The sequence below is a fragment of the Lynx rufus genome, unplaced genomic scaffold (genome assembly GCF_022079265.1).
Source record: "Lynx rufus isolate CCGP_SWC_20201006 ecotype Redwood Valley unplaced genomic scaffold, mLynRuf1.p SCAF_1, whole genome shotgun sequence".
In the NCBI taxonomy this organism is placed as follows: Eukaryota; Metazoa; Chordata; class Mammalia; order Carnivora; family Felidae; genus Lynx; species Lynx rufus.
The window spans coordinates 125,482,453-125,502,944 of record NW_025814823.1 but is presented as its reverse complement, the minus strand read 5'-3'; the positions used below and the strand labels follow the sequence as shown (position 1 = coordinate 125,502,944).

Below are 20,492 nucleotides of genomic sequence, written 5' to 3'. Positions count from 1 at the left end.
TGAGCCCCACATTTGACTCCACGCTGGCAGCACAGAGCCTGCTTGGGATTCTCTGTCTCCCTCTCATCTCTCTTTCACAAAACAAATAAATAAAGATTTAAAAAAGAGGAATGTTCTGCTAAAACAGTAAAAGTTATTAATTTTGCTAGATTTCAACACCTGAGTGCATGCCTTTTTAATATTCTGTGTGATGCACTGGGACAGACACATAAGGCTAAATATTCCAGGTCATGTTACTCACATTTTGCTATCAGAAAACATAAGGCAAATAAATTACATGAAACATCTAAGTGAAAGCAGCTTACATTTCTTACAACTTTGAAATGAATCACAATGAAAAATAATGTAAACTTTAAAAGTATGAGCTAACACATTTAATTTCCTTAAGACCAAACAATCTAAGTCAAAAGGACCATGACAGTGATCAGCACCAAGATTTTCCCAAATGCAAGAGGTCCTTCACAGTATCTATGAAAACCAGTCACCAAATTCTTGCTTGAATACCGCCACTGCTCACTCTCTCCTCACAAGCAAACCATTTTGCAAGAACTCTAGTAAAAGATTTTTCATTCAGTGACAGAACTCTGCAGCCATCCAATATCTTTGAATTGGCCCTAACTGCTTCATTAAGGTTGCCTGATATAGTAAAAAGCACAATGATTTAGGAAATTAGAAGCCCTCATTCAAGTTCCAGTGCACTCATATACTAGCAGGAAGACTTTGGGCAGTTTGCTAACCTCCTTGAGTTTCAGATTGTATGAATGGGGAGTACTAAGGCTATTCACTACACTCCAGCAATTGGTCTAAGGTTCAAAGAAGAACATGTTTAAGATGGCGGAACAGCATGGAAGGGGTTTTTTTTTCACGTCTTGCATCCATGAAATACAGCCAGGTCAACACTAAACCATCCTGCACATCTAGAAAACTCATTTGAGGATCAACACAACAATCTGCACAGGCTGAACCACAGAATTCAGCAGATATGTGGCACAGAGAGGTGAACTGGGGGAGAGAGAAGCCGTGGAGTGCAGGGAACTGCACTGTGCAGGGAACTGTTTTTACTTGTGGAGAGAGGACAAAGATGGGGGGAGAGTATGAGAGAAGCACCCCCCCCCAAAAGCAGCTGGAGAGAAAGTGGAAAAGTGGAAACTGTTGCTGAGACTGAACAAAAAAGGGAGAAAGGAGAAAGGAGAGTGTTTAAATTCCATTAAGAGTCTATAAACGGGGAGGGCAGAGTCTGAAACTCCACAGCTGGATACCTGGTGGTGCTGTGATGGGAAGGGCGAATCCCCAGGATCAGAGAGGGAGGTCCACTGGGTCCGTGGACCACATGAGGAGAGTTGGGTCCCCTCCTGGGAGGACATTTGGTAGAGGCTATGCGGCCTCCCCACAGGCAAACGTCCCAGCGGACCCCAGAGAACAGCCGCATTTGCTGGTGCCGGCACAAGGACGTTAAGGGTGAAGTCCAGTACCAAATGTGTGTTGTGATTTTCCATAATCCCTGAAGTACTGCTGCTACACAATCGTGTTAACTTTTTCTGGGGCTGGCTGGCACCCAGCTGCAGTCTCTGGGAATCGGCAGCAGCACAGTCACGCCTGGCCGGCACCTGGCCATTGCTCGGTGAGACCCTCCCCCAGAAGGTCTGAGCAGGTGAAAGCCGCAGTCCCTCAGAAGTGAGGGATTGGGAAATACAGCCGTATCTGTGATAAAACTCAGAAGAAAGATGCTGCCTGGCAATCTGGCGGCTTGGTCACAGTGTAAAAGTGGAGTGTAGATGGAAGCCAGAAACAGACGACGGGTGCCCGATTGCTGATCGAGAACAGACCTCTGCTACTAGAGACTGGTAGCTGAGAGACGCCATTTTCACCCCTCCAGCACATGTGCGCACACACCTACAAGCGCCACAATCTACCCGAGTAAGCTAAGCAGCGCCATCTAGTGGAGAATGGAGCCATTACACTAAGCCATGCCCAACGGGGCCAACCTCACTGTTGATGAACAGAAGTCTCTCTGCCTGCTTAGTTTACGGACTATATAAAGTGCTTCATAGTCCGATTTCTAGGGGAAAACGATGTCATTTCAATCGTATTTCAATCTGTTTGCTGGTCCATCTATTCAATTTTTTTTCTCTTTTTCATTGCTTTTTCTTGAATACAGAAAGAAAAAATTTTTTATTTTCAATTTTTATTAAAAATATTTTTAACTTTTTTCTACTATACTTTTTACTTTTTTATAAACTTCTTAAATTCTATTTTACTTCCCTCATTTCATTATATTTCATTACATTTTTTCAAATTTCCAAACATTTGTTTTTTCTTCTCTTATCTTTCCCTTTTTTCTCTAATATATCAAGCATCTTTCAACAACCAGGCCAAATGCACCTAGGATCTAGCATCATTTATTTGATTTTTTGTGTGTGTTGTTTTTAATTTTTTACCTGTAATCTTTTTTTTCTTATTACTTTTCTTCCTTCAAAATGATGAAATGAATTCACCCCAAAACAAAGAGCAGGAAGAAATGACAGCCAGGACTTAATCAACACAGATACAAGCAAGATGTCTGAAGCAGAATTTACAATCATGATAATATGAATACTAGCTGGGGTTGAAAATAGATTAGAATTCCTCTCAGCGGAGATAAAGAAGTAAAAACTAGTCAGGATGAAATTAAAAAATGCTGTAACTAAGCTGCAAATGTGCGAGCACCTCAGTATATAAATCAATCACAAACATAAAGAAACTCATTGATAATAATACCATAATAGTAGGGGACTTCAACACCCCATTTATAGCAATAGACAGATCATCTAAACAGAAGATCAATAAGGAAACAATGGCTTTGAATGACACATTGGACCAGATGGACTTAACAGATATATTCAGAACATTACATCCTAAAGCAGAATATACATTCTTCTTGAGTGCACATGGAACATTCTCCAGAAAAGATCGCATACTAGGACATAAATCAGCCCTCAACAAGCACAAAAAGATCAAGATCATACCAGGCATATTTTCAGAGCACAACACTATGAAACTCAAAATCAACCACAAGAAAAAATTTGGAAAGATAAATACTTGGGAGACCAAAGAACATCCTACTAAAGAATGAATGGGCTAACCAAGAAATTAAAGAGGAAATTAAAAAGTACATGGAAACCAATGAAAATGAAAACACCACAGCCCAAAACCTCTGGGACACAGCAAAGTCAGTCATAAGAGGGAAGTATATAGCAATCCAGGCCTTCCTGAAGAAGAAAGAAAGGTCTCAGATACACAACCTAACCTTACACCTTAAAGAGCTGGAAAAAGAACTGCACATAAAACCCCAAACCAGCAGAAACAGGAAATAATAAAGATTAGAGCAGAAATCAATGCTATCGAAACCAACCAACCAAACAGTAGAACAGATCAAGGAAACCAGAAGCAACTTGTTCCCTATTCTATGGACCTAGAGCCCATGTGTGGTACCTCTGGTGTGGCTTAATCCCATCACTAGCTGAGGAAGGTGTTCCCGACGTCCAGTTCCTGGGCTCAGATTCAATACACTGATAATACTTTTTTTTTTTTTTAACCCTACTTTTCCCCTATCAGACACGAGATCTTTCTGTCACCTCCACTCCAGGAAGAATTTCAGTACTGCCCTCTTCTACATGCCCAGTTGTTAGCCTGAAGCATGCACCACTGAGACTTAACTTCATCACCTCAATTACCGGAGTTATTATCTGGGTCTTGTCTAACCAGCATCCACCAGACTTCAATGCAGGCACCAAAATTCTAAGGGGAACCTGAGGCCTTGGAATAGCAACTTCCGATACCAAACTTTGTACCCTCACTTATTTGAGAGCTCTTGTCCCATTTTATGCCCTGTTACTGATAAAGGGATGCTTCTGTTTCTCAACTCATGTTCAGAACAGAGCTGACATTCTCCTTACCAAATACTTCCCTCACTTTAGAGAAAAGCTCTTATTTCCACCAAAGGAAGGAAGACAGTCTCTTTCTTTAAAATAAATGGTCTATATTATTAGTGGCACAATACCAATGACAAAAAGACAAAAATTTTTATCTTTATAAAAATGCTAAGTAGAGAATACTGGCAGAGTAACAGAAGTCAGGAAATAAATCAGATTTTTCTCCTTTAAAACTGTACCTGTGTTTTACTAAGGTTTTCCCACTTTCTCACTAAAACACTCGTTTGTATTGCACTGATAAACATGCATTTCTTTCCATGTGATTCAGTATGCAATATATTTTATCCTGTGTGGCCACAATACTACAACCATGTTTACTAAAAAGGACAAAATTAATTTCTTAAAAGTTAGGCAATTTCTAGGGCACCTGGGTTGCTCAGTCAGCTGAGCATCCAACTTCAGCTCAGGTCATGATCTTACAGTTCATGAGTTTGAGAACTACATCCGGCTCCCTGCTATCAGGGCAATGCCTACTTCAGATCCTCTGTCCCCATTTGCTCCTCTCCGCTCACACTCTCAAAAATGAACATTTGGGGGACCTGGGTGGCTCAGCTGGTTAAGCATCCCAGTCTTGGTTTCAGCTCAGGTCATGATCTCATGGTTCATGGGTTCAAGCCCTGCCATCAGGATCCCCACTGACCACATGGAGCCTACTTAGTATTCTCCCTCCCTCTTTGCCCCTCCCCCATTGGTTCTGTCGCTCTCTCAAAACAAACTTTAATATAAATAAACACGTTTAAGTTAAGCAATTCCTAAGACTGAGAAATCATCCTGGTAATGGTATAATGATCCAATACCACATCTCTTTCACTTTAAAGTTTATAGATACTTGATCCTTAATATTTAGAAGAGGGATCACCAAACTACTGCCCCGAGCTGGCCATTTTCATTGCAAAAGACACATTCATTTAGGTATTATGTTTGTGCCAAGATGCAGAGCAGTTGCAAGATATTATATGGGCAAAAATATTTGTCTACCCTTTATAGACTTTACAGAAAGTTTGCCAACACCCAACTGAGAAACTATCTTTCAAAATTAAACTGCATACATCTTAACAGGTGACATGAAACCTCTATGCCTCTTTTTAGGCACAAGAGATGGTCTCTATTCTTACTTTGCAACACTTAAGTTTTATCTATTTTGCAATATGACTACAATTCATGCCAGTTTGCCCTTTTCTCGGTCATTAAACATTAAAACATAATTAAGGCTTTGATGACAAAAGTATATTCCCTATTGAAAAAGCATGCTTACATCTAAATAAAAATGCCATTACAGAATCATAAACCTCTTATGCTAAGGCTGGCACCTATGATCTATTTTCAGATCAACAACGTCACCTAGTCTCACTGAGCTTGTTCTATTAATATAATGTCCATTTAAGAACGGTAAGCCAAGGGGCATCTGGGGGCCTCAGTCAGTTAAGCATCCAACTTTGGCTCAGGTCACAATCTCATGGTTCGTGAGTTTGAGCCCTGCATTGGGTGCTCTGCTCTCAGAGCCTTCTTCAGACCCTCTGTCCCCCTCTCTTTGCTCCTCCCCTACGCGAAAGCACACTCTTAAAACAAAAGAAGGTAAGCCAAAAGAAAGGTTCTCTTTCATCCCAACTCACCAGCCCATTATCTGTTCATTTTAGCATCCCAGAAAAAGGAAAAAGAGAGAAATGTAGTGGAGGTAGCTGGTCAAACTCCAGCTTACAACTGTTATTTCCACAAAAAGCATGATGTGTAGAATGCAATTCTTAAAGATTTGAAAGCACTGAACTCCATCTTTGTAATTAGTTCACAAGGACGTGATTTGCCATTAAAAGTACAACGATTACATTTCAGGAAACTGGTGAACCTGACTTCAAATATTAAATCAGACCAAGCTTAATTTATAGCTGAAGATAATGCCAAAAAATGAAGCAAAGACTCAAATAGCTAAATTTTAGTTCAGAGAACTCAACCGGATGTTTCTTGTCATATACAACCAATTAGAATAGGATCTGCCTGTGTAATCTAACATGTACTTTTAAAACGATACACTCTATGTTCCTTGGACTTCATGTTGAATAACATGGTGTTAAGGAGTGAAGAAAATTAATTAAGCAGTGAAGCTAAAATTTACACAACAGCTACTGTGTGCCTAGGATTTACATCAGGTGGTCTACATGATTTTTGTCCTCATAGTAACTCTTCAGGATATTAACATCTAAAAGCATTAGGTATCTGGATTAAAATCACAGATCCTAAGGTGCAAAGTCAGTTTTCAAACCTAAGTGTGACTATTTCCACCATACTACTACCTGTCAATACGTTAGATTCACCATTTTTTCAAAGCTTCCTAGTGACACCAATGTACAGACAAGTTTGGGAATCATTACTCCTTGGGCTCTTATGCATACCAATAGGATACTATTGCATTGAACATGCCACAGAAGTGTCCTTCCAAAAGATCTTAGCATTCGACATGCTATAAACTTCAATCATTGTGCCAGATTGTTTCTACAAATACCAAGGGTTAAGTGGAGCAAACCTACAGGCTAAATTAAACATCATCAAATGACTAACTGCACAATTTATGGCTCTTAACAAGGAAAACCCAATTACAAAACCTTTTAAAGTAGGTACTGACTTACACTTTTCCAAGCTCTTAACTAAAAACTTTTCAGGTCCACGTGTCCCAAAGTGCCATATTTTGTAACAATCGTATGTCTTTTGGATCATCATTTTTTTAAGTTCTAGCATGCAGTCCTAAAGCAAGGAAGTATCATCAAATAGCAAAATAGAATAAAGATTTGTTTGATATGCTCCACCCATCCCCTATGGCTAGGTGGCCACTATAACCTCCAGAAACAGAACTATTAAAGAGCCGTGAGGCACCTGGGTGACTCAGTAGGTTAAGCGTCTGCCTTCAGCTCAGGTCATGATCTCACAGTTCATGAGTTCCAGCCCCACATAGGGCTCTCTGCTGTGTACACACAGCCTGGTTCAGATCCTCTGTCCCCCTCTCTCAAAAATAAACCTCAAAAAAAAAAAAAACCTTTAAAAAAAAATATCCAGCTCTCAAATAGTGATATCCTATTATTTAAATAGCCCAAGCAATATAGCCTGAAGTTTATCATGTAATAAGCCAAAATAAAATTAAAATCTCATTTAAAAAAAAAAAAACTTCTAAAGGGTGTGTCTTTCCTAATCCAGGTACCTAGATTCTAATAAGAGTACTTCTTAATCAAACATCTTTTATAAAACTTGTGAGTAGATTACGGAGCAATGAGAATGTGGTATCAGGTTAATTATAGGTTTTGGGGGGGGGGGTCAAAAACAAGTCATTTCTGACATGTTACTAAGTTTAAAATATGTTCATATAACCATATTTTAACAACAGTATATAATAAACACTAGTAAAAGGAACTTAAAAGTATTTGTATATAGGAATCAGGCCCTTCAAGACAGTGAATTTTAATAGTTAATACAAATCTGATGTTATCAAATCAATATTATTTTTAGGTTAACACTTCTACATTTATTTCAACTTCAATAGAAATATTTATGGAAATATAAATTATTCTAATCCTTATCTTAATATAAAGCAAATAAGATACAATTTTTGAAATGCTATTTTAAACCCATTACCATAAGATTTTTGTTCATTAATTACATTTCATACCAAAAAACAGGGGTAGCTGAGAGCAGGGAGGTAGTAGTAAGAGGGAAGGATTACAAAGGAGGGAACACCAAAAACCTTCTGGGGGTGACATATATTGTTCACTACCTTGATTGCAGTGATGGTTTCACAAGTCAAAGGTTATCCAATTATATGCTTTAAATGTGTAGTTTATGTCAAGTTATACTTTAATAAAGTGGTTTGTAAAAAAATAACTTGCTACAGAGAAACTGAGTATGAAGCGGCCCAAAGTACTTTTTTTTCATACCTCCCTGGTCGATTTCAGAGTTCAACAATTCCACATCAGATGTACACTTGAACTAGTTTCTGTGCTGGTGAGCTCCATTTCAATTATGGTCCAAACTGTTTACTAGCTACCCATTATTCAGACAGCAAGTTAAAATTATGCTAAGTTTTAATGGTTCTATTGAAATACATGTGTATGGATCCACCAGCTCAGTAACCAAACTTGTTGCAGCTATCATTTAATAAGTAGAATAACCACACGACCGTATCTTACCATGCTTATAAAAGGTAAACTACTAAACACATTCTTTATCAATGTGTGAATGCACGATAAACATTACTTAACTACTGATAAATGAGAATTAAGGCCAAAAAAAATTTTATCTGAATATAAAGCAGAAAATGCCAGAACATTTTTAAGAAATCTTTCCTGAAAGCTATTCCGTGGACACAGGTAGATTTTAATGTAAACCAAATTTCTCAGGTCCCTTCTAGCTTATGTTGTTACCAAATACATTTTCCATGTGATAGATTTCATTAATCTGTTAACCAAATGGTGCAATCTAAGAGTCCCAAACATTCAATATGTGATACTGACAGAGCTTTGTCAAAACATACTTCTAGTTCTTCTGTGGCCATAACACTACATTTAACTTTTGATGACTAGATTGCATTGTGGCATATTATATAGTAATTTAAAAGAGAACTTTAAGCTAGATATAACACTTTGTTACCACTCTAACTCATCCTCTGGGTTTTGTGGGGTAAAACTGTGGTTTTTCTTTTTTTGTTTTTTGTTTTTTTTTAATTTCCCCATCACTACCAGTCTCAGTGTGAACAAAAAATCTGGCTTCTGTTGAAAGCTGGGGGGGGGGGGGGGGTCTGGGCAGGATCCTGAGGTAGAAACAGCAAAAAACACTGCAGCCTTCTGAGAAAATACAATTTAAAACATGAAAAAACTCTGAGAATTAGCTTAACCTGACCTAAAACCTACATTTTTGCTCTGAGATTACACTCTTTACAATCAACATATATTTAAACATGGATGGAAATGGGATGAGGGAAGCTAAAAGCAAATGCAGGTAAACAAAACCAGAAAAATCAAAATACAAATATACAGAGCCAAATTACTCTTCCAGTCAGCAATGAAACAAATGATTCTAAAATTAATATGCAAGTGAAAAATAAAGTGACTGTTTAACATTCATTTAATAAACTTGTTAAGCATTTGATAATAAAAAGGCTATTTTCCATTAACTTTCTTTTTCTAAACTAAGAAAGTAATCACTATCTTTAATAAAGAAAGTATAACTTTGTTTTAATAAGCAAATAAAGCACATTGTGTTTAGACACCAATACCTTGAACACTACAGAGAACGACAATCTTCTGAAAATCCAGTTTATTTTCCATGTGTGGACAGATCCAGTCAGTGTGATCAGTTTTTCTGCATGTGTAATAATTTATCAAAATAAGTTTTCCCACAAGACTCTTCCATCAAGTCTGAAAGTCCTGGTCTGACAACATACCCAAATAAAATTCTTGAAAATCGTCTCTTAAAATTTGGAAGAAAGTGTGTCAAGTCTTTCCTGTAAAGTTTACTGAACTACAAATGGCTAAAGAGCAATTTATGTTTTAAAAGGTGACTAGTACAACACTTGAGTTCAGGAAATTAATGTTTTAGTGCACTTTGCTCCAGTTTTAGCCAACATGCTACATTGTCCTTTGGGGGTGGGGGGGGGGGGCACAAAGTGGACTTGAGGATTTCCATTGTACGAAAAGATATGACTCTGCAAGCAAACAGTGTAAGCTGCCTTTTTTCTTAAGACCTGGACATTTTAAGACAGAAGCTTTGCAAAACATTACACAATTTTTTATTATTAAATGAGAAAATCTCATTTGTTACATCGTCACATTGCTAGTCAGAGAAATGCTGCAGTGATGAAGATAGTCAATGTTGGATCAACCAAAGTCCTCATTTCTACAACATTCATTTACAAAGAAATAATGTTCAACACAGCCCAACACAACATTCTTGGTTTTCTTCATAGTGAAGTCCCTCAAAAAAATCATCTTCTAATGGGGTATTTTACTACATAAATTATAGTTCTTCATTTTTACAATTCACCCCAAACTGCATGAGAGATGTATCACACTAAAATTTCTAAAGCTGTTAGGAAATCCTTCACACATCGTCATCATCTGATGTGTCACTGCTACTTGTCTCTGTGTCATCATTCTCAATAGTGGGTTTGAAAGTGCTGTTTTTCCAGGGTCCAAACTTGAAGTCACAGATCAGGCCATTTTTCAAAATACCATTTTTCCTCAGACCATTCTTCTGTAACTAAAAGATCAAAAATAAGTAAATTAAATAAACAATCTATCCTCCAGGGGTAACTTCTAAATTAAAAATACTGTAATAATTCAAAGTAAACATGAATATATTAATAAAATTGTATTCTACCCTGAAAATCCCAGATGGTATCATTTCTGAAAAACTAGTTAAATATAGGTAATTGATCCAACTGTACTAAAAAATATTTCCCAGGAATAAACCTTTACCTTTGAGAGAACCACAATTAACATCTATCAAACCAAAAAATAAGTAAAATTAGTGTGTATTAGCATAGTAGAAAGAACATGGATTGTAGATACAGACAGGGTGAGTGCCACTATCACTTGTTAAGGTACTAATAAGCATTCCCAAATTTTCATTTCCTTAAGTGAAAGCTGTAATAAATACCTTCAGATGTTAACCAGAAAATAATCAGCAGCCATTAAAGCTTTAGCTGTTTTTATTATTCTGACCAAACTAGGCTATTAACACACCCTATAAACCGCTTTATTCACACTTTGCAGAATTAGAAGAATACTAACTATTCCAGTACTAAGTATTCAAGTTAAGGTGCACAAAATAACAAAATCAAATAGAACCCTTTGCTTAACCGAAGACATTCTGATACTGGGGGGAAAAAACTAGTCTTTTCTTTCTGAAAATGAGAAATCAGAAATAAAAGGGTTAGTATGGTAATAAATAACAACAGGGTCCAAAGATCACATATGGGGGGGGGGGATCCAAATTGGAAGCAATTGAAAGACACAAAATTAATAGTGCTAACATATACTCTATTAACTCTGGTCTTCCATTTCTTTAATGGAAAAAGAGACTCTGGAAATTTACACCAAAATCCCTAAATACAACCTTCTATAAGACCAAATCCAGCTACATAATATTATTGGAAACTGCCTTTAAGTTTGACACTCTAGAGGGCTTCTTTTTTTTAATTGTATTAGGTTAGGGTCCAAATGACAAGGGCTGCTTACATCATAGCTACTTTTGTTACAGACCCGACAAACAAGAGATAACAAGTCTAGAGTCTTAGCCCTGAATTTTCCTTTTACCCTATTTAATTCTCTATTTTCCATAGCAGATTTTCTTTCCCACCTAAATTCTACAATTTGAACTTATCTTAAAATTACCTTCCCCTTCACTTTGAACAAATAACCTCCTACCATCTTTACTGAGAAAAGCCAAGGCCTATGTATGTATCCTCTGGTATTCTCAGCCACTGTGATGATTACAAATTTACAAATACACTCTGTCCCTTTTTTAAAGGTACACCTTTCCCATCCCCCAAAGTTCTACCCTTGCTTTTCAGGTAGTTATCATCAACGCTGCCTAATCTTACCACACCTTGCAATCAGCTGCAGAATACTGATGATAAAAAAAACAAAAATACATGTATTTTCTCTAAATGTCTGCACTGGCCCCAAGAACATCTTAGTGTGTTCTTTTTAAAAATCTCCTTTATTTCTGTTGATAATCAAACAATAGTCGGCTCATAGGTTGAAATTTCAAATCCTGCTGATTCTATTTCAGATCTTAGTCTCATCAAGACCATTTCTTACTATCATTCCTCTACTTTAGGAATTTATCCCTCATTTATCCCTCCTCTAATTACTACAATATATTCCCAACTGATCATCCTGATTCTAGTTTTCCAAGGTACACTTCACACTACACCTGTACTTCCTCATGTACAAATGACTGTTTCACATCCCTAAAAAACCTTCAGAACTTTCTAATCATAGAACACAATCTATACGTCTGGCATGGCATACAAGCACCTTTATAACAGGACCCCAATGTATTTTCCAACCTTGTATCTTGATTAAACTCCCAGAATACGATATCAGCCAGATTTGGGCTCAACTTCCAACTCTACTACTAATAAACTGTTACCACCAAGAGAAAATTACACAACCTCTGTGCACCTTAGTTTCATCATCTATACAGGACTACTATCAGTGCCTACTTCATACAAATGCTATAAAAATACACTTAGCACAATAGCTAGAAGGCATTAAAAGTTCATATAATTTTGGGGCGCCTAGGTGGCTCAGGCAGTTAAGTATCCAACTTCAGCTCAGGTCATGATCTCACAGTTCGTGGTTGAAGCCCCGCATCAGGCTCTGTGCTGACAGCTCAGAGCCTGGAGCCTGCTTCAGATTCTGTGTCTCCCTCTCTCTCTGCCCCTTCCCTGCTCATGCTCTGTCTCTGTCTCAAAAATTTAAAAAAAAAAAAATTTTTTTTTAATTTTAAAAAGAGTTCATATAATTTTACTTAAATTAGAAGGCCATGTAACTTATCATTCAAATAAGAGCACTTTTGAGAATGAAAGTGAGCACTTGCTATTACTAACCACAGCAGAATAACAAACTGGGATTCCCTAGAATAAACCAGGACTTAACACTTACCCTATTACTGTTACCATAATCTTTCATTAATAACTTTTCTGCCCCATGCTCCAAGAACTGTGAATCCCAACATACATTCTACTCTTTTTGCCTTTGTTCACGCCTTGCAGAAGGAATGTCATTCCCTCATCTTACCTGTCAAAGGCCAATTCAAATCCAACTCCTCAGATACACTCTCCCAAAATACAACTGGAATTAATGCCTAGATTAATCCTAGGAATAGAAGTTCTATGTGGGCAAAAATCTTGTGGTTTTCCATTCTAGGTCAGGGCCTGGCATGCAGTAAGCACTCGAAACATCTGATGGATTTACATGACACGTATGCATGCATGCTGGCTCTCCCTCTCTCTCTTGCCCTCACCTTAAATATTTTGAAAACTATCACATTCTGCTTTATGTGGGAACACTTCTTACCCTCATTTAATTGTCACTCTATGAAGAAGCTCATCTATGTAAAGTCCATAACATCTCAGGCATAGTGATTATTTGGTGTTTGTGAAATTTAAAAACAGGAGCTTGAAATCAGATGCTCCTATGTTATCAAATAAAATATAAATCCTTTTATTAACAGTATCAAGCCCTAATGATTTTTCAGGCATCTACATGTCAAATGAGAGGTAATCGTTAATATCGTATTAACAGACGTATCCACGTCCTTATCATCGGTTCAGAAAAATTTATACTTACATGCCACTGCTCTCCAACATACAGTATGCACAAAATTCTTATGTCATATTTTATTACCACATTTTTAGTAAGATTTTCTCTACCTGCCCCAGTTATGACAATGTTTAAAGCCAACTATCTCAGTCAGACAGTATTTGTATTCTTTGAAACTACTACCTTGTACTTATCACGAGGTTACAAGCACCTGGTAGATTTCTCTTGATGGCCTTTTCCTAGTTCAGAACAAATTGTTTAGAGAGATTCACAAACTGGTAAATCCATACAATGGACTAGTAACTCACCAAACATGGGTGAGTTTCAAAAGCATGAAAGTGGCCAAATCTAAGCCTATATAATTAATGCTTGGTTCAATTACTAAAAACATTCTAGAAGCAAGCTATGGTGACATAAAACAAATCAACGTCCGCCAGGGACTGGAACTGGAAGTAAAAGAAATGAATGAAAAAAGAGATGATGGTTTACACAACTATATACACCTGTAAAAACTCAGCCAACCATACACTTAAAGTCAAACTTCTATATGTAAAATATATAGTACAATAAACTTGACCAAAAACCCTTCACAACTATCACCCATCATTAACTTCACAACGATGTTGTGAACACATGGCTCAGTAAGAACTTCTGAATAAAAAATTTAAATTCTGAAGAAATATAAAAATGGAAAATAAGTAAAATTATCCGTTCACAGATGACATGACCTTTTATGGAGAACACCCTCAAGATTCCACACAAAAACTGTGAACAAAAATAGCAAAGCTGTATACTGATCCATACACAAAAGTCAGTTGTGTTTCTGTAACAATAAATAATCTGAAAAGGAAATTAACAATTCTATTTACCATAGTATTAAAAAGATAATACTTAGGAATAAGTGTAAAGAATAAACTTAACCCAAGAAAGCAAAAAATTTCCACAAGACAAATATAAATCATTGCTGAAAAATTTTTAAAAAGACCAATAAATGTAAGGGCATCCTATACTCCTGGGTTAGAAGACTATTACTAAGATGTGAATATTACATCCAAAGCCATCTACAGGTTCAATGCAATCCCTAGCAAAATCCCAAAGGTATTTTCTGCAGAAACAGTAAAACTCATCCAAAATTCATATGGAATCTCAAGGGATTCCAAATCACCAAAACAATCTTTAAAAACAACAAAGTTGGAGGTTTCATGCTTTCTGATTTCTAAACTTATTACAGACTTGCAATCATCAAAACAACGTGATACTGGCATAAAAACAAAGGCCAATGGGGCACCTGGGTGGCTCAGTTGGTTAAGCGTCTGACTTCGGCTCAGATCATGATCTCACAGTTTGTGGGTTCAAGCCCCGCATCAGGCTCTGTGCTGACAGCTCGGAGCCTGGAGCCTGCTTCAGATTCTGTGTCTCCCTCTCCTCTGGCCCTTCCCCTCTTGAGCTCTGTCTCTCTCTCTCTCTCTCTCTCAAAAATAAACATTAAAAAAAAATTTTTTTTTTTTTAAAACAAAGACCAATGGAACAGAAAGCCCAGAAATAAATCCCTTCATATACAGTCGATCCTTGAACAATGCAGGAGGGGTTAGGAGCAACAACTCCCCTCCTAAACACAGCTGAAAATCCATGTATGACTTTTGACTCCCCATACTTAATTACTAATAGCCTATTGTTGACTGGAAGCCTTACAGATAACAAAAAGTCAATTAACATATTTTGTATGGTATATATTAGACACAGTACTCTTATAATAAAGCTAAAGAAAACATTAAGATAATCATAACAGAAAATACATGTATATTACTGTGAAGAATGTGCATATAAAATGGGACACAGGCAGTTGAAACCTGTGTTGTTCAAGAGACAATGCATACTCAAATGATTTTTGACAAAGTTTTGAGATATCCACATGCAAAAGAATTAAGGTAGTCCTTGCAACACAAACAAAAAACTAACTAAATGGATCCAAGATCTAAATGTAAGAACCAAAACTACAAAACAATAAGAAGAAAACACTCATGACATTAAGTTTGGCAATAATTTCTGGAATATGACAATAACAGTACAGGAAACTAATGGAAAACAAGAGATAAACTGGACTACATCAAATTTAAAGCTTCTTTGCATCAAAGAATACAATCCAAAGAGTAACAAAGGCAAACTACAGAGTATGAGAAAATTATTTGTAAATCATAGAAGACTGAAAATCCACAACACATACAGAAATGCCACAACTCAGCAACAACCTGATTTAAAAATGGGCAAAGTACTTGAATAAACATTTCTCCCAAGAGGATACACAAATGACCAGTAAGTACATGAAGAGTCAACATCAACTAACCAATACAGAAGTGCAAATCAAAACCACAAAGAGATACCCACTTAACAACCATTAGGATAGCTACTAACCATAAACAAACAAATTCTTGAGCACCAATGGTGGGAATGTAAAATGGTATAGCTACAGTGGAAAAATAGTATGGTAGTTCCTCAAGTTAAACACAGATGACCATATGATCAAGCAATTCCAATTCTATCAAACATTTCCTAATACTCTTTCAAAAAGGAAACTATGGAGACAAAAAAAAAAAAAAAAAAACCAGGATGTGTTAGAGCATTAAATATTCTTATGTAAGGAAAAGGTAAAAGGTGAAGCCATCTGGGAAGCTACTGATGTTTTCTATTTTTTATCCCTATACTATTTTTTTAAAAAAGTCTGGAACATGACAAATCATAGACATATTATTTACACTAATTCCCAAGCACTGCAGACCTGTTTAAAACAAAGGCAATTCCGGGGTGCCTGGGGAGCCTCTGTCTCTTGGTTTTGGCTCAGGTCATGATCTCGCAGTCTGTGACTGAGTCTCACAAAGAGCTCCACACTGTCAGTGCAGTCTGACCTATGCTGTGATGGCTAATAAATTCCTAAGTAGGAAATTCCTTAAAAAATGCTCAATGTAATATGTTGTTCTCATTAAGAAAAGGCAATTTAAAATGAACCTGAATGATTCAGGTCCTCTTACCTGTTCACTAATAACTTGGAATTCTCTCATTTCATCCTCAGTTAAGGGAGCACACGTTTCATCATTTTCACTGTCTTCTTGCCAGCCCATCTCCTTTAATAATCTGAAAAGAGGACAGGAAATAAGTAAATGAGAGCTTCTCCCAAGTAAGATAATTCCACTTATATTATGTGCAAGAAAACACCATCCAGATCCATTACACACAGTCCTCAAAATACATAAAGAGCCTTTTTACTCTGTTTTTGAATCTTTCTGAAAATGAACCAGTAAGGTTAAACCCCAATAAGCTTCAGAATAAATTGCACAATTGCTTTACCTTGTTGTCAGAGGTTCTCTAGGCTGGAAATTTGCAAAAGGGTCTCTAGACACTGAAAAAATTTTGCTAAATTCTTACACTAAAAGTAAAAGCAATACTCCTCATTTTCCTTAACACCACAACAATCCATCACATTCTTAGCTACTCATTAAGTTTTTTACTTTGAAGACAAAAGACTGAGTTATGTAACCCCCTACTTTGCATTTTATACTGTATTTTTCTGTTGATACCACCTGTAATCAACCTTAACACATAATTCAATTTGAAACTGGCATTATGCTCTACAATAACAGAAAGACAACTTTTTTAAACACTCTTAACTAGGATCCAAATAAGTAAAATCATAAGGTTATTCTCTTTTCCTTCCATGTTTTAAAGAAAATACCTCCATCTTAGGCAAAGAGAATCCCAAAGGGGAGAGAGGGGGAACCAACCACTTTCTCCACTCAGGTAAACACCACCACCATAGTCATAGCTGATGCATCTGACTCAACAATTTCAAAGTTTCAGCCTCTTATATATCTATATATCTATATATATATATATATATAGATATAGATATATATATATATGAGGCTGAAACTTATATATATATAGCATGTATTGGTCTGTTAATAATTTGTTTTCTAATAATTATGTCTCTTAAATATTTGTTACTCTATGACTACCCATCTTTCAACTTGAGCCTGCCACAAGAGTCCTGTACCTTTTCAAATAATCTCAGAATATCAATGTTCAGAGAATCTGAATAAAATTTAACACTACACTCATATTCTACATGTAAAAAGATCAAGATCACTGAAGTAAAATAATGTGCCTACCTGACAGTAAAGAAGGAAACAGAATTCTGGTTTCCAGCTTCCCAAGTTAGTATATATTGTACCAAACCCTCTAGACCAAAATGTCATAATCATCGTTAATTACTATCCTTTTAATCACTTAACACTTCTTTTCCAACACAGTCTTCACTCTTTAACCTAGATGGCTTCCCTGTGGAATGGTATTTTCATTCCCAATGCTATCCAGTCCAGAGTCTACATATTTAGATTGGTAAAGCAATCTAACTACTTTTGCTAGATACTCACTTGTTTCACTATTAAAAACTGCATGTTAACCAAACAATAATGCAAACAAAACAAGTTATTTCAAATTGTATAAAAGACAAGTATTCCTAAATGTCCATTCTCACATCTTTCCGCTTCCAGAGGGCGTAACTGTTAACTGTTCCTGAAATAGCTTTCAAAACAAATAATTTTCCCCACAGTTAGGAATATACTGTGACTGTTATTTGTACCTTTACTTCTCATTAGCGTTTCTCCTTGGGCTCTTTCAAACTACTACCAAATCACCCTTACACCACTTTCACAATAACTACATACTAAGTGTTTCTAATGGCTTTCCACTTCCTCAAGAACAAACTCCTTAACTTTAACACCATGACCACAAATTCAAATTCCTTACATTAGAAAAAGCATAGGTTTAGAAGCAGAAGACTTGGGCCACAAACAGGTAAAGAACAAAGATAAATTCCTTCACTTCCCTGAGCTATTTCTTCATCTGAAGCAATGACAGTGCTTGACTAATCTGGAAGGCCCTGCCTCTTCAACATCATCTCTAATTCCATTAAGGACTATACTCTCCTGTCAAGATACTCCACTCCTTGCTCCTAAAACAAATGAGGTTATGTAGTCAATCCTAAACATCCCTTCACACCCTCTTCTTCCAAAATGACTATCCAGTTATCCACATTAATAAGATAATGTTTCACCTTTAAAGATTTAATTTAGCTCTGAATTACAACTTTCTGACTGGTACTCAAGCTATGAGATTTACCCCAAACTCCCCCTGAATTTCTCTGGCACTCATTTGTGCTAATTCATTTGATGCTTTTAACAACAATTACCCCCTCTAACATTCAAGCTATCTTCACTATCTGGATAATATATTGAAACTTGACAACTGGGGCACCTGGGTGGCTCAGTTGGTTGAGCATCCAACTCTTGGTTTTGTCTCAGGTCATGATCTCACAGTTTCTGAGTTCAAGCGCCACATGTGGCCCTGTTCTAACAGCACAGACCCTGCTTGGGATTCTCTCTCTCCCTCTCCCCTTCCCCCATTCACACTGTCTGTCTGTCTCTCTCTCTCTCATAATAAATAAACTTAAAAAAGTAATTAAGAAACTTGACACCAAATTAAAAATACCGTATTTTTCCTATTTTACATTTTCTATAACTTATCATTTTATATTTTAGTTTACACATGTGAGCAACACAATGTTCATCCTTGTGATCTGTATCGCTGACACCTGGTTTGTTAAATTCAATTAATGTAAGTACTTAATATGCACACAACTTAAGAACTAAAGTTTACAGGAAATCTAAAGCCATGGAAAAGAAATACCACCTCCTTTTCAAAGAAATAAAACCCCACATCTAGAAGAAGCCATTAACTTTGTTACCTAAAAAATGTATTAATATATTATCTGTGGAACACATACACAACGTATACTATATTAAGCAGAAAGAAAACTCAAGCTAAAAAATTCTGGCTTCCACTCAGGTCATGATCTCAAGGTTCAGGAGATCAATCCCTGGATTGGGCTTCACTGCACCAAGCCCACATGGGATCCTCTGACCCTCCCCCACTCACCCTCTCAAAAATGAATAAACATTTTAAAAAGTTAAAATGTTTCCAAAGTAGTAGTAGGTTTACTTCTTTTTACTGACTTGGAATTCTTTTTAGAACACACAACATTTCCACAAAATAATATTAGATCTTAAAAAAAAGACATATATATAATGAAATATTCATTTAAGTAGTCATCATTGATAATCTCCTTATGCAGCATGGGTTCCCACCCATCCCCGCTACAGCTTATTCCAATTTAGAATGTTCTCTTCTTGCTCTATTTAGCTTGGTTCCTAAACCCTATTCTCTCCATTTTCTCCTGTTAATCACCACCAGAGGACCAAACTGTATTGAGGTGTGGAACTTCAAATCTCTCTTCCCGGAGTCTTCATGAATCAAAGAAACCACCAAAATACTTCCTACACTAAATAGGTCTGCAAATGAAGAAATAATAATGAAGTGTTAAAATTAAAACACTCATTATAGGTATCGGGGTTATCAAGAATATTTTCAAACAAGTATGGCTCAACTTTCTTTTGCTACAAAATACTGAAGGCATATATAAAAACCAAAAGGCATTAAGTTTCAACTTTTTTTTACCACAGTCTTAAGAGATTTTATAGGTAAATAATTTACCTTTATTTTATCGCCTATACTGTATCTCCCCTAAAAGAAAACTTATCTTTTACTATCATTAGAACGTCTGGTTTGTATACTTTCCTTTCTATGGACAAGACTTCTTTTCTATCAACTGAGTAGAAATATTTAAAGGACTACTGGTAAAAATGGAAAGTGGAAAAAACATCTTTGGGTACTAACAAAGCAGAGTCTAATTAGGTGTGCCCATGTGACCAATCAACTTCATTCCTAGTAATGTTTTATACACACTTATACAAATGTTTACGGATATAAATACAAGGATGATCGCACCAGCACTACTTATAAAAGAGAAACAGAGAGAGGGATCCCTGATAGAGAAATTGTGTCACAAATTATACCTATACTACAGAACAGTAGCTTCAAAGGGGGTATATAAGATATACTAGAATAATGGGAAAAAATACTGGAATGTCTACTTATGCCTATCTTCTAAAAAAGGAATTAATGCTTACTATTATTTTCTGCATCACAGGACATTGCAGACATTACTCAGCCTAATCTCAGTCACAATCTATATAGTATGAGGTAAACGGGAATTCTACAACTGGGGTGGGAATAAAAAGTGTAGTTACTGATCCAT

At 36.4% G+C, this 20,492-nt stretch overlaps 1 protein-coding gene across 3 annotated transcripts in view; it reads right to left on the bottom strand.

The window, feature by feature from the left end:
• Nucleotides 1-9,251: 9,251 nt before the first annotated feature.
• The window catches only part of GPBP1 (GC-rich promoter binding protein 1), a 76,677-nt gene continuing 65,436 nt past the window's right edge, over nucleotides 9,252-20,492 (bottom strand). For all 3 annotated transcript variants that reach the window (XM_047086787.1, XM_047086780.1, XM_047086797.1), the window contains 2 exons: nucleotides 16,309-16,411; nucleotides 9,252-10,208 (listed from right to left, as the gene is read on the bottom strand). In XM_047086787.1, the coding sequence (XP_046942743.1) occupies nucleotides 10,050-10,208; nucleotides 16,309-16,411 (262 nt within the window). In that variant the 3' untranslated portion in view covers nucleotides 9,252-10,049. The remainder of the gene's footprint in view (nucleotides 10,209-16,308; nucleotides 16,412-20,492) is intronic.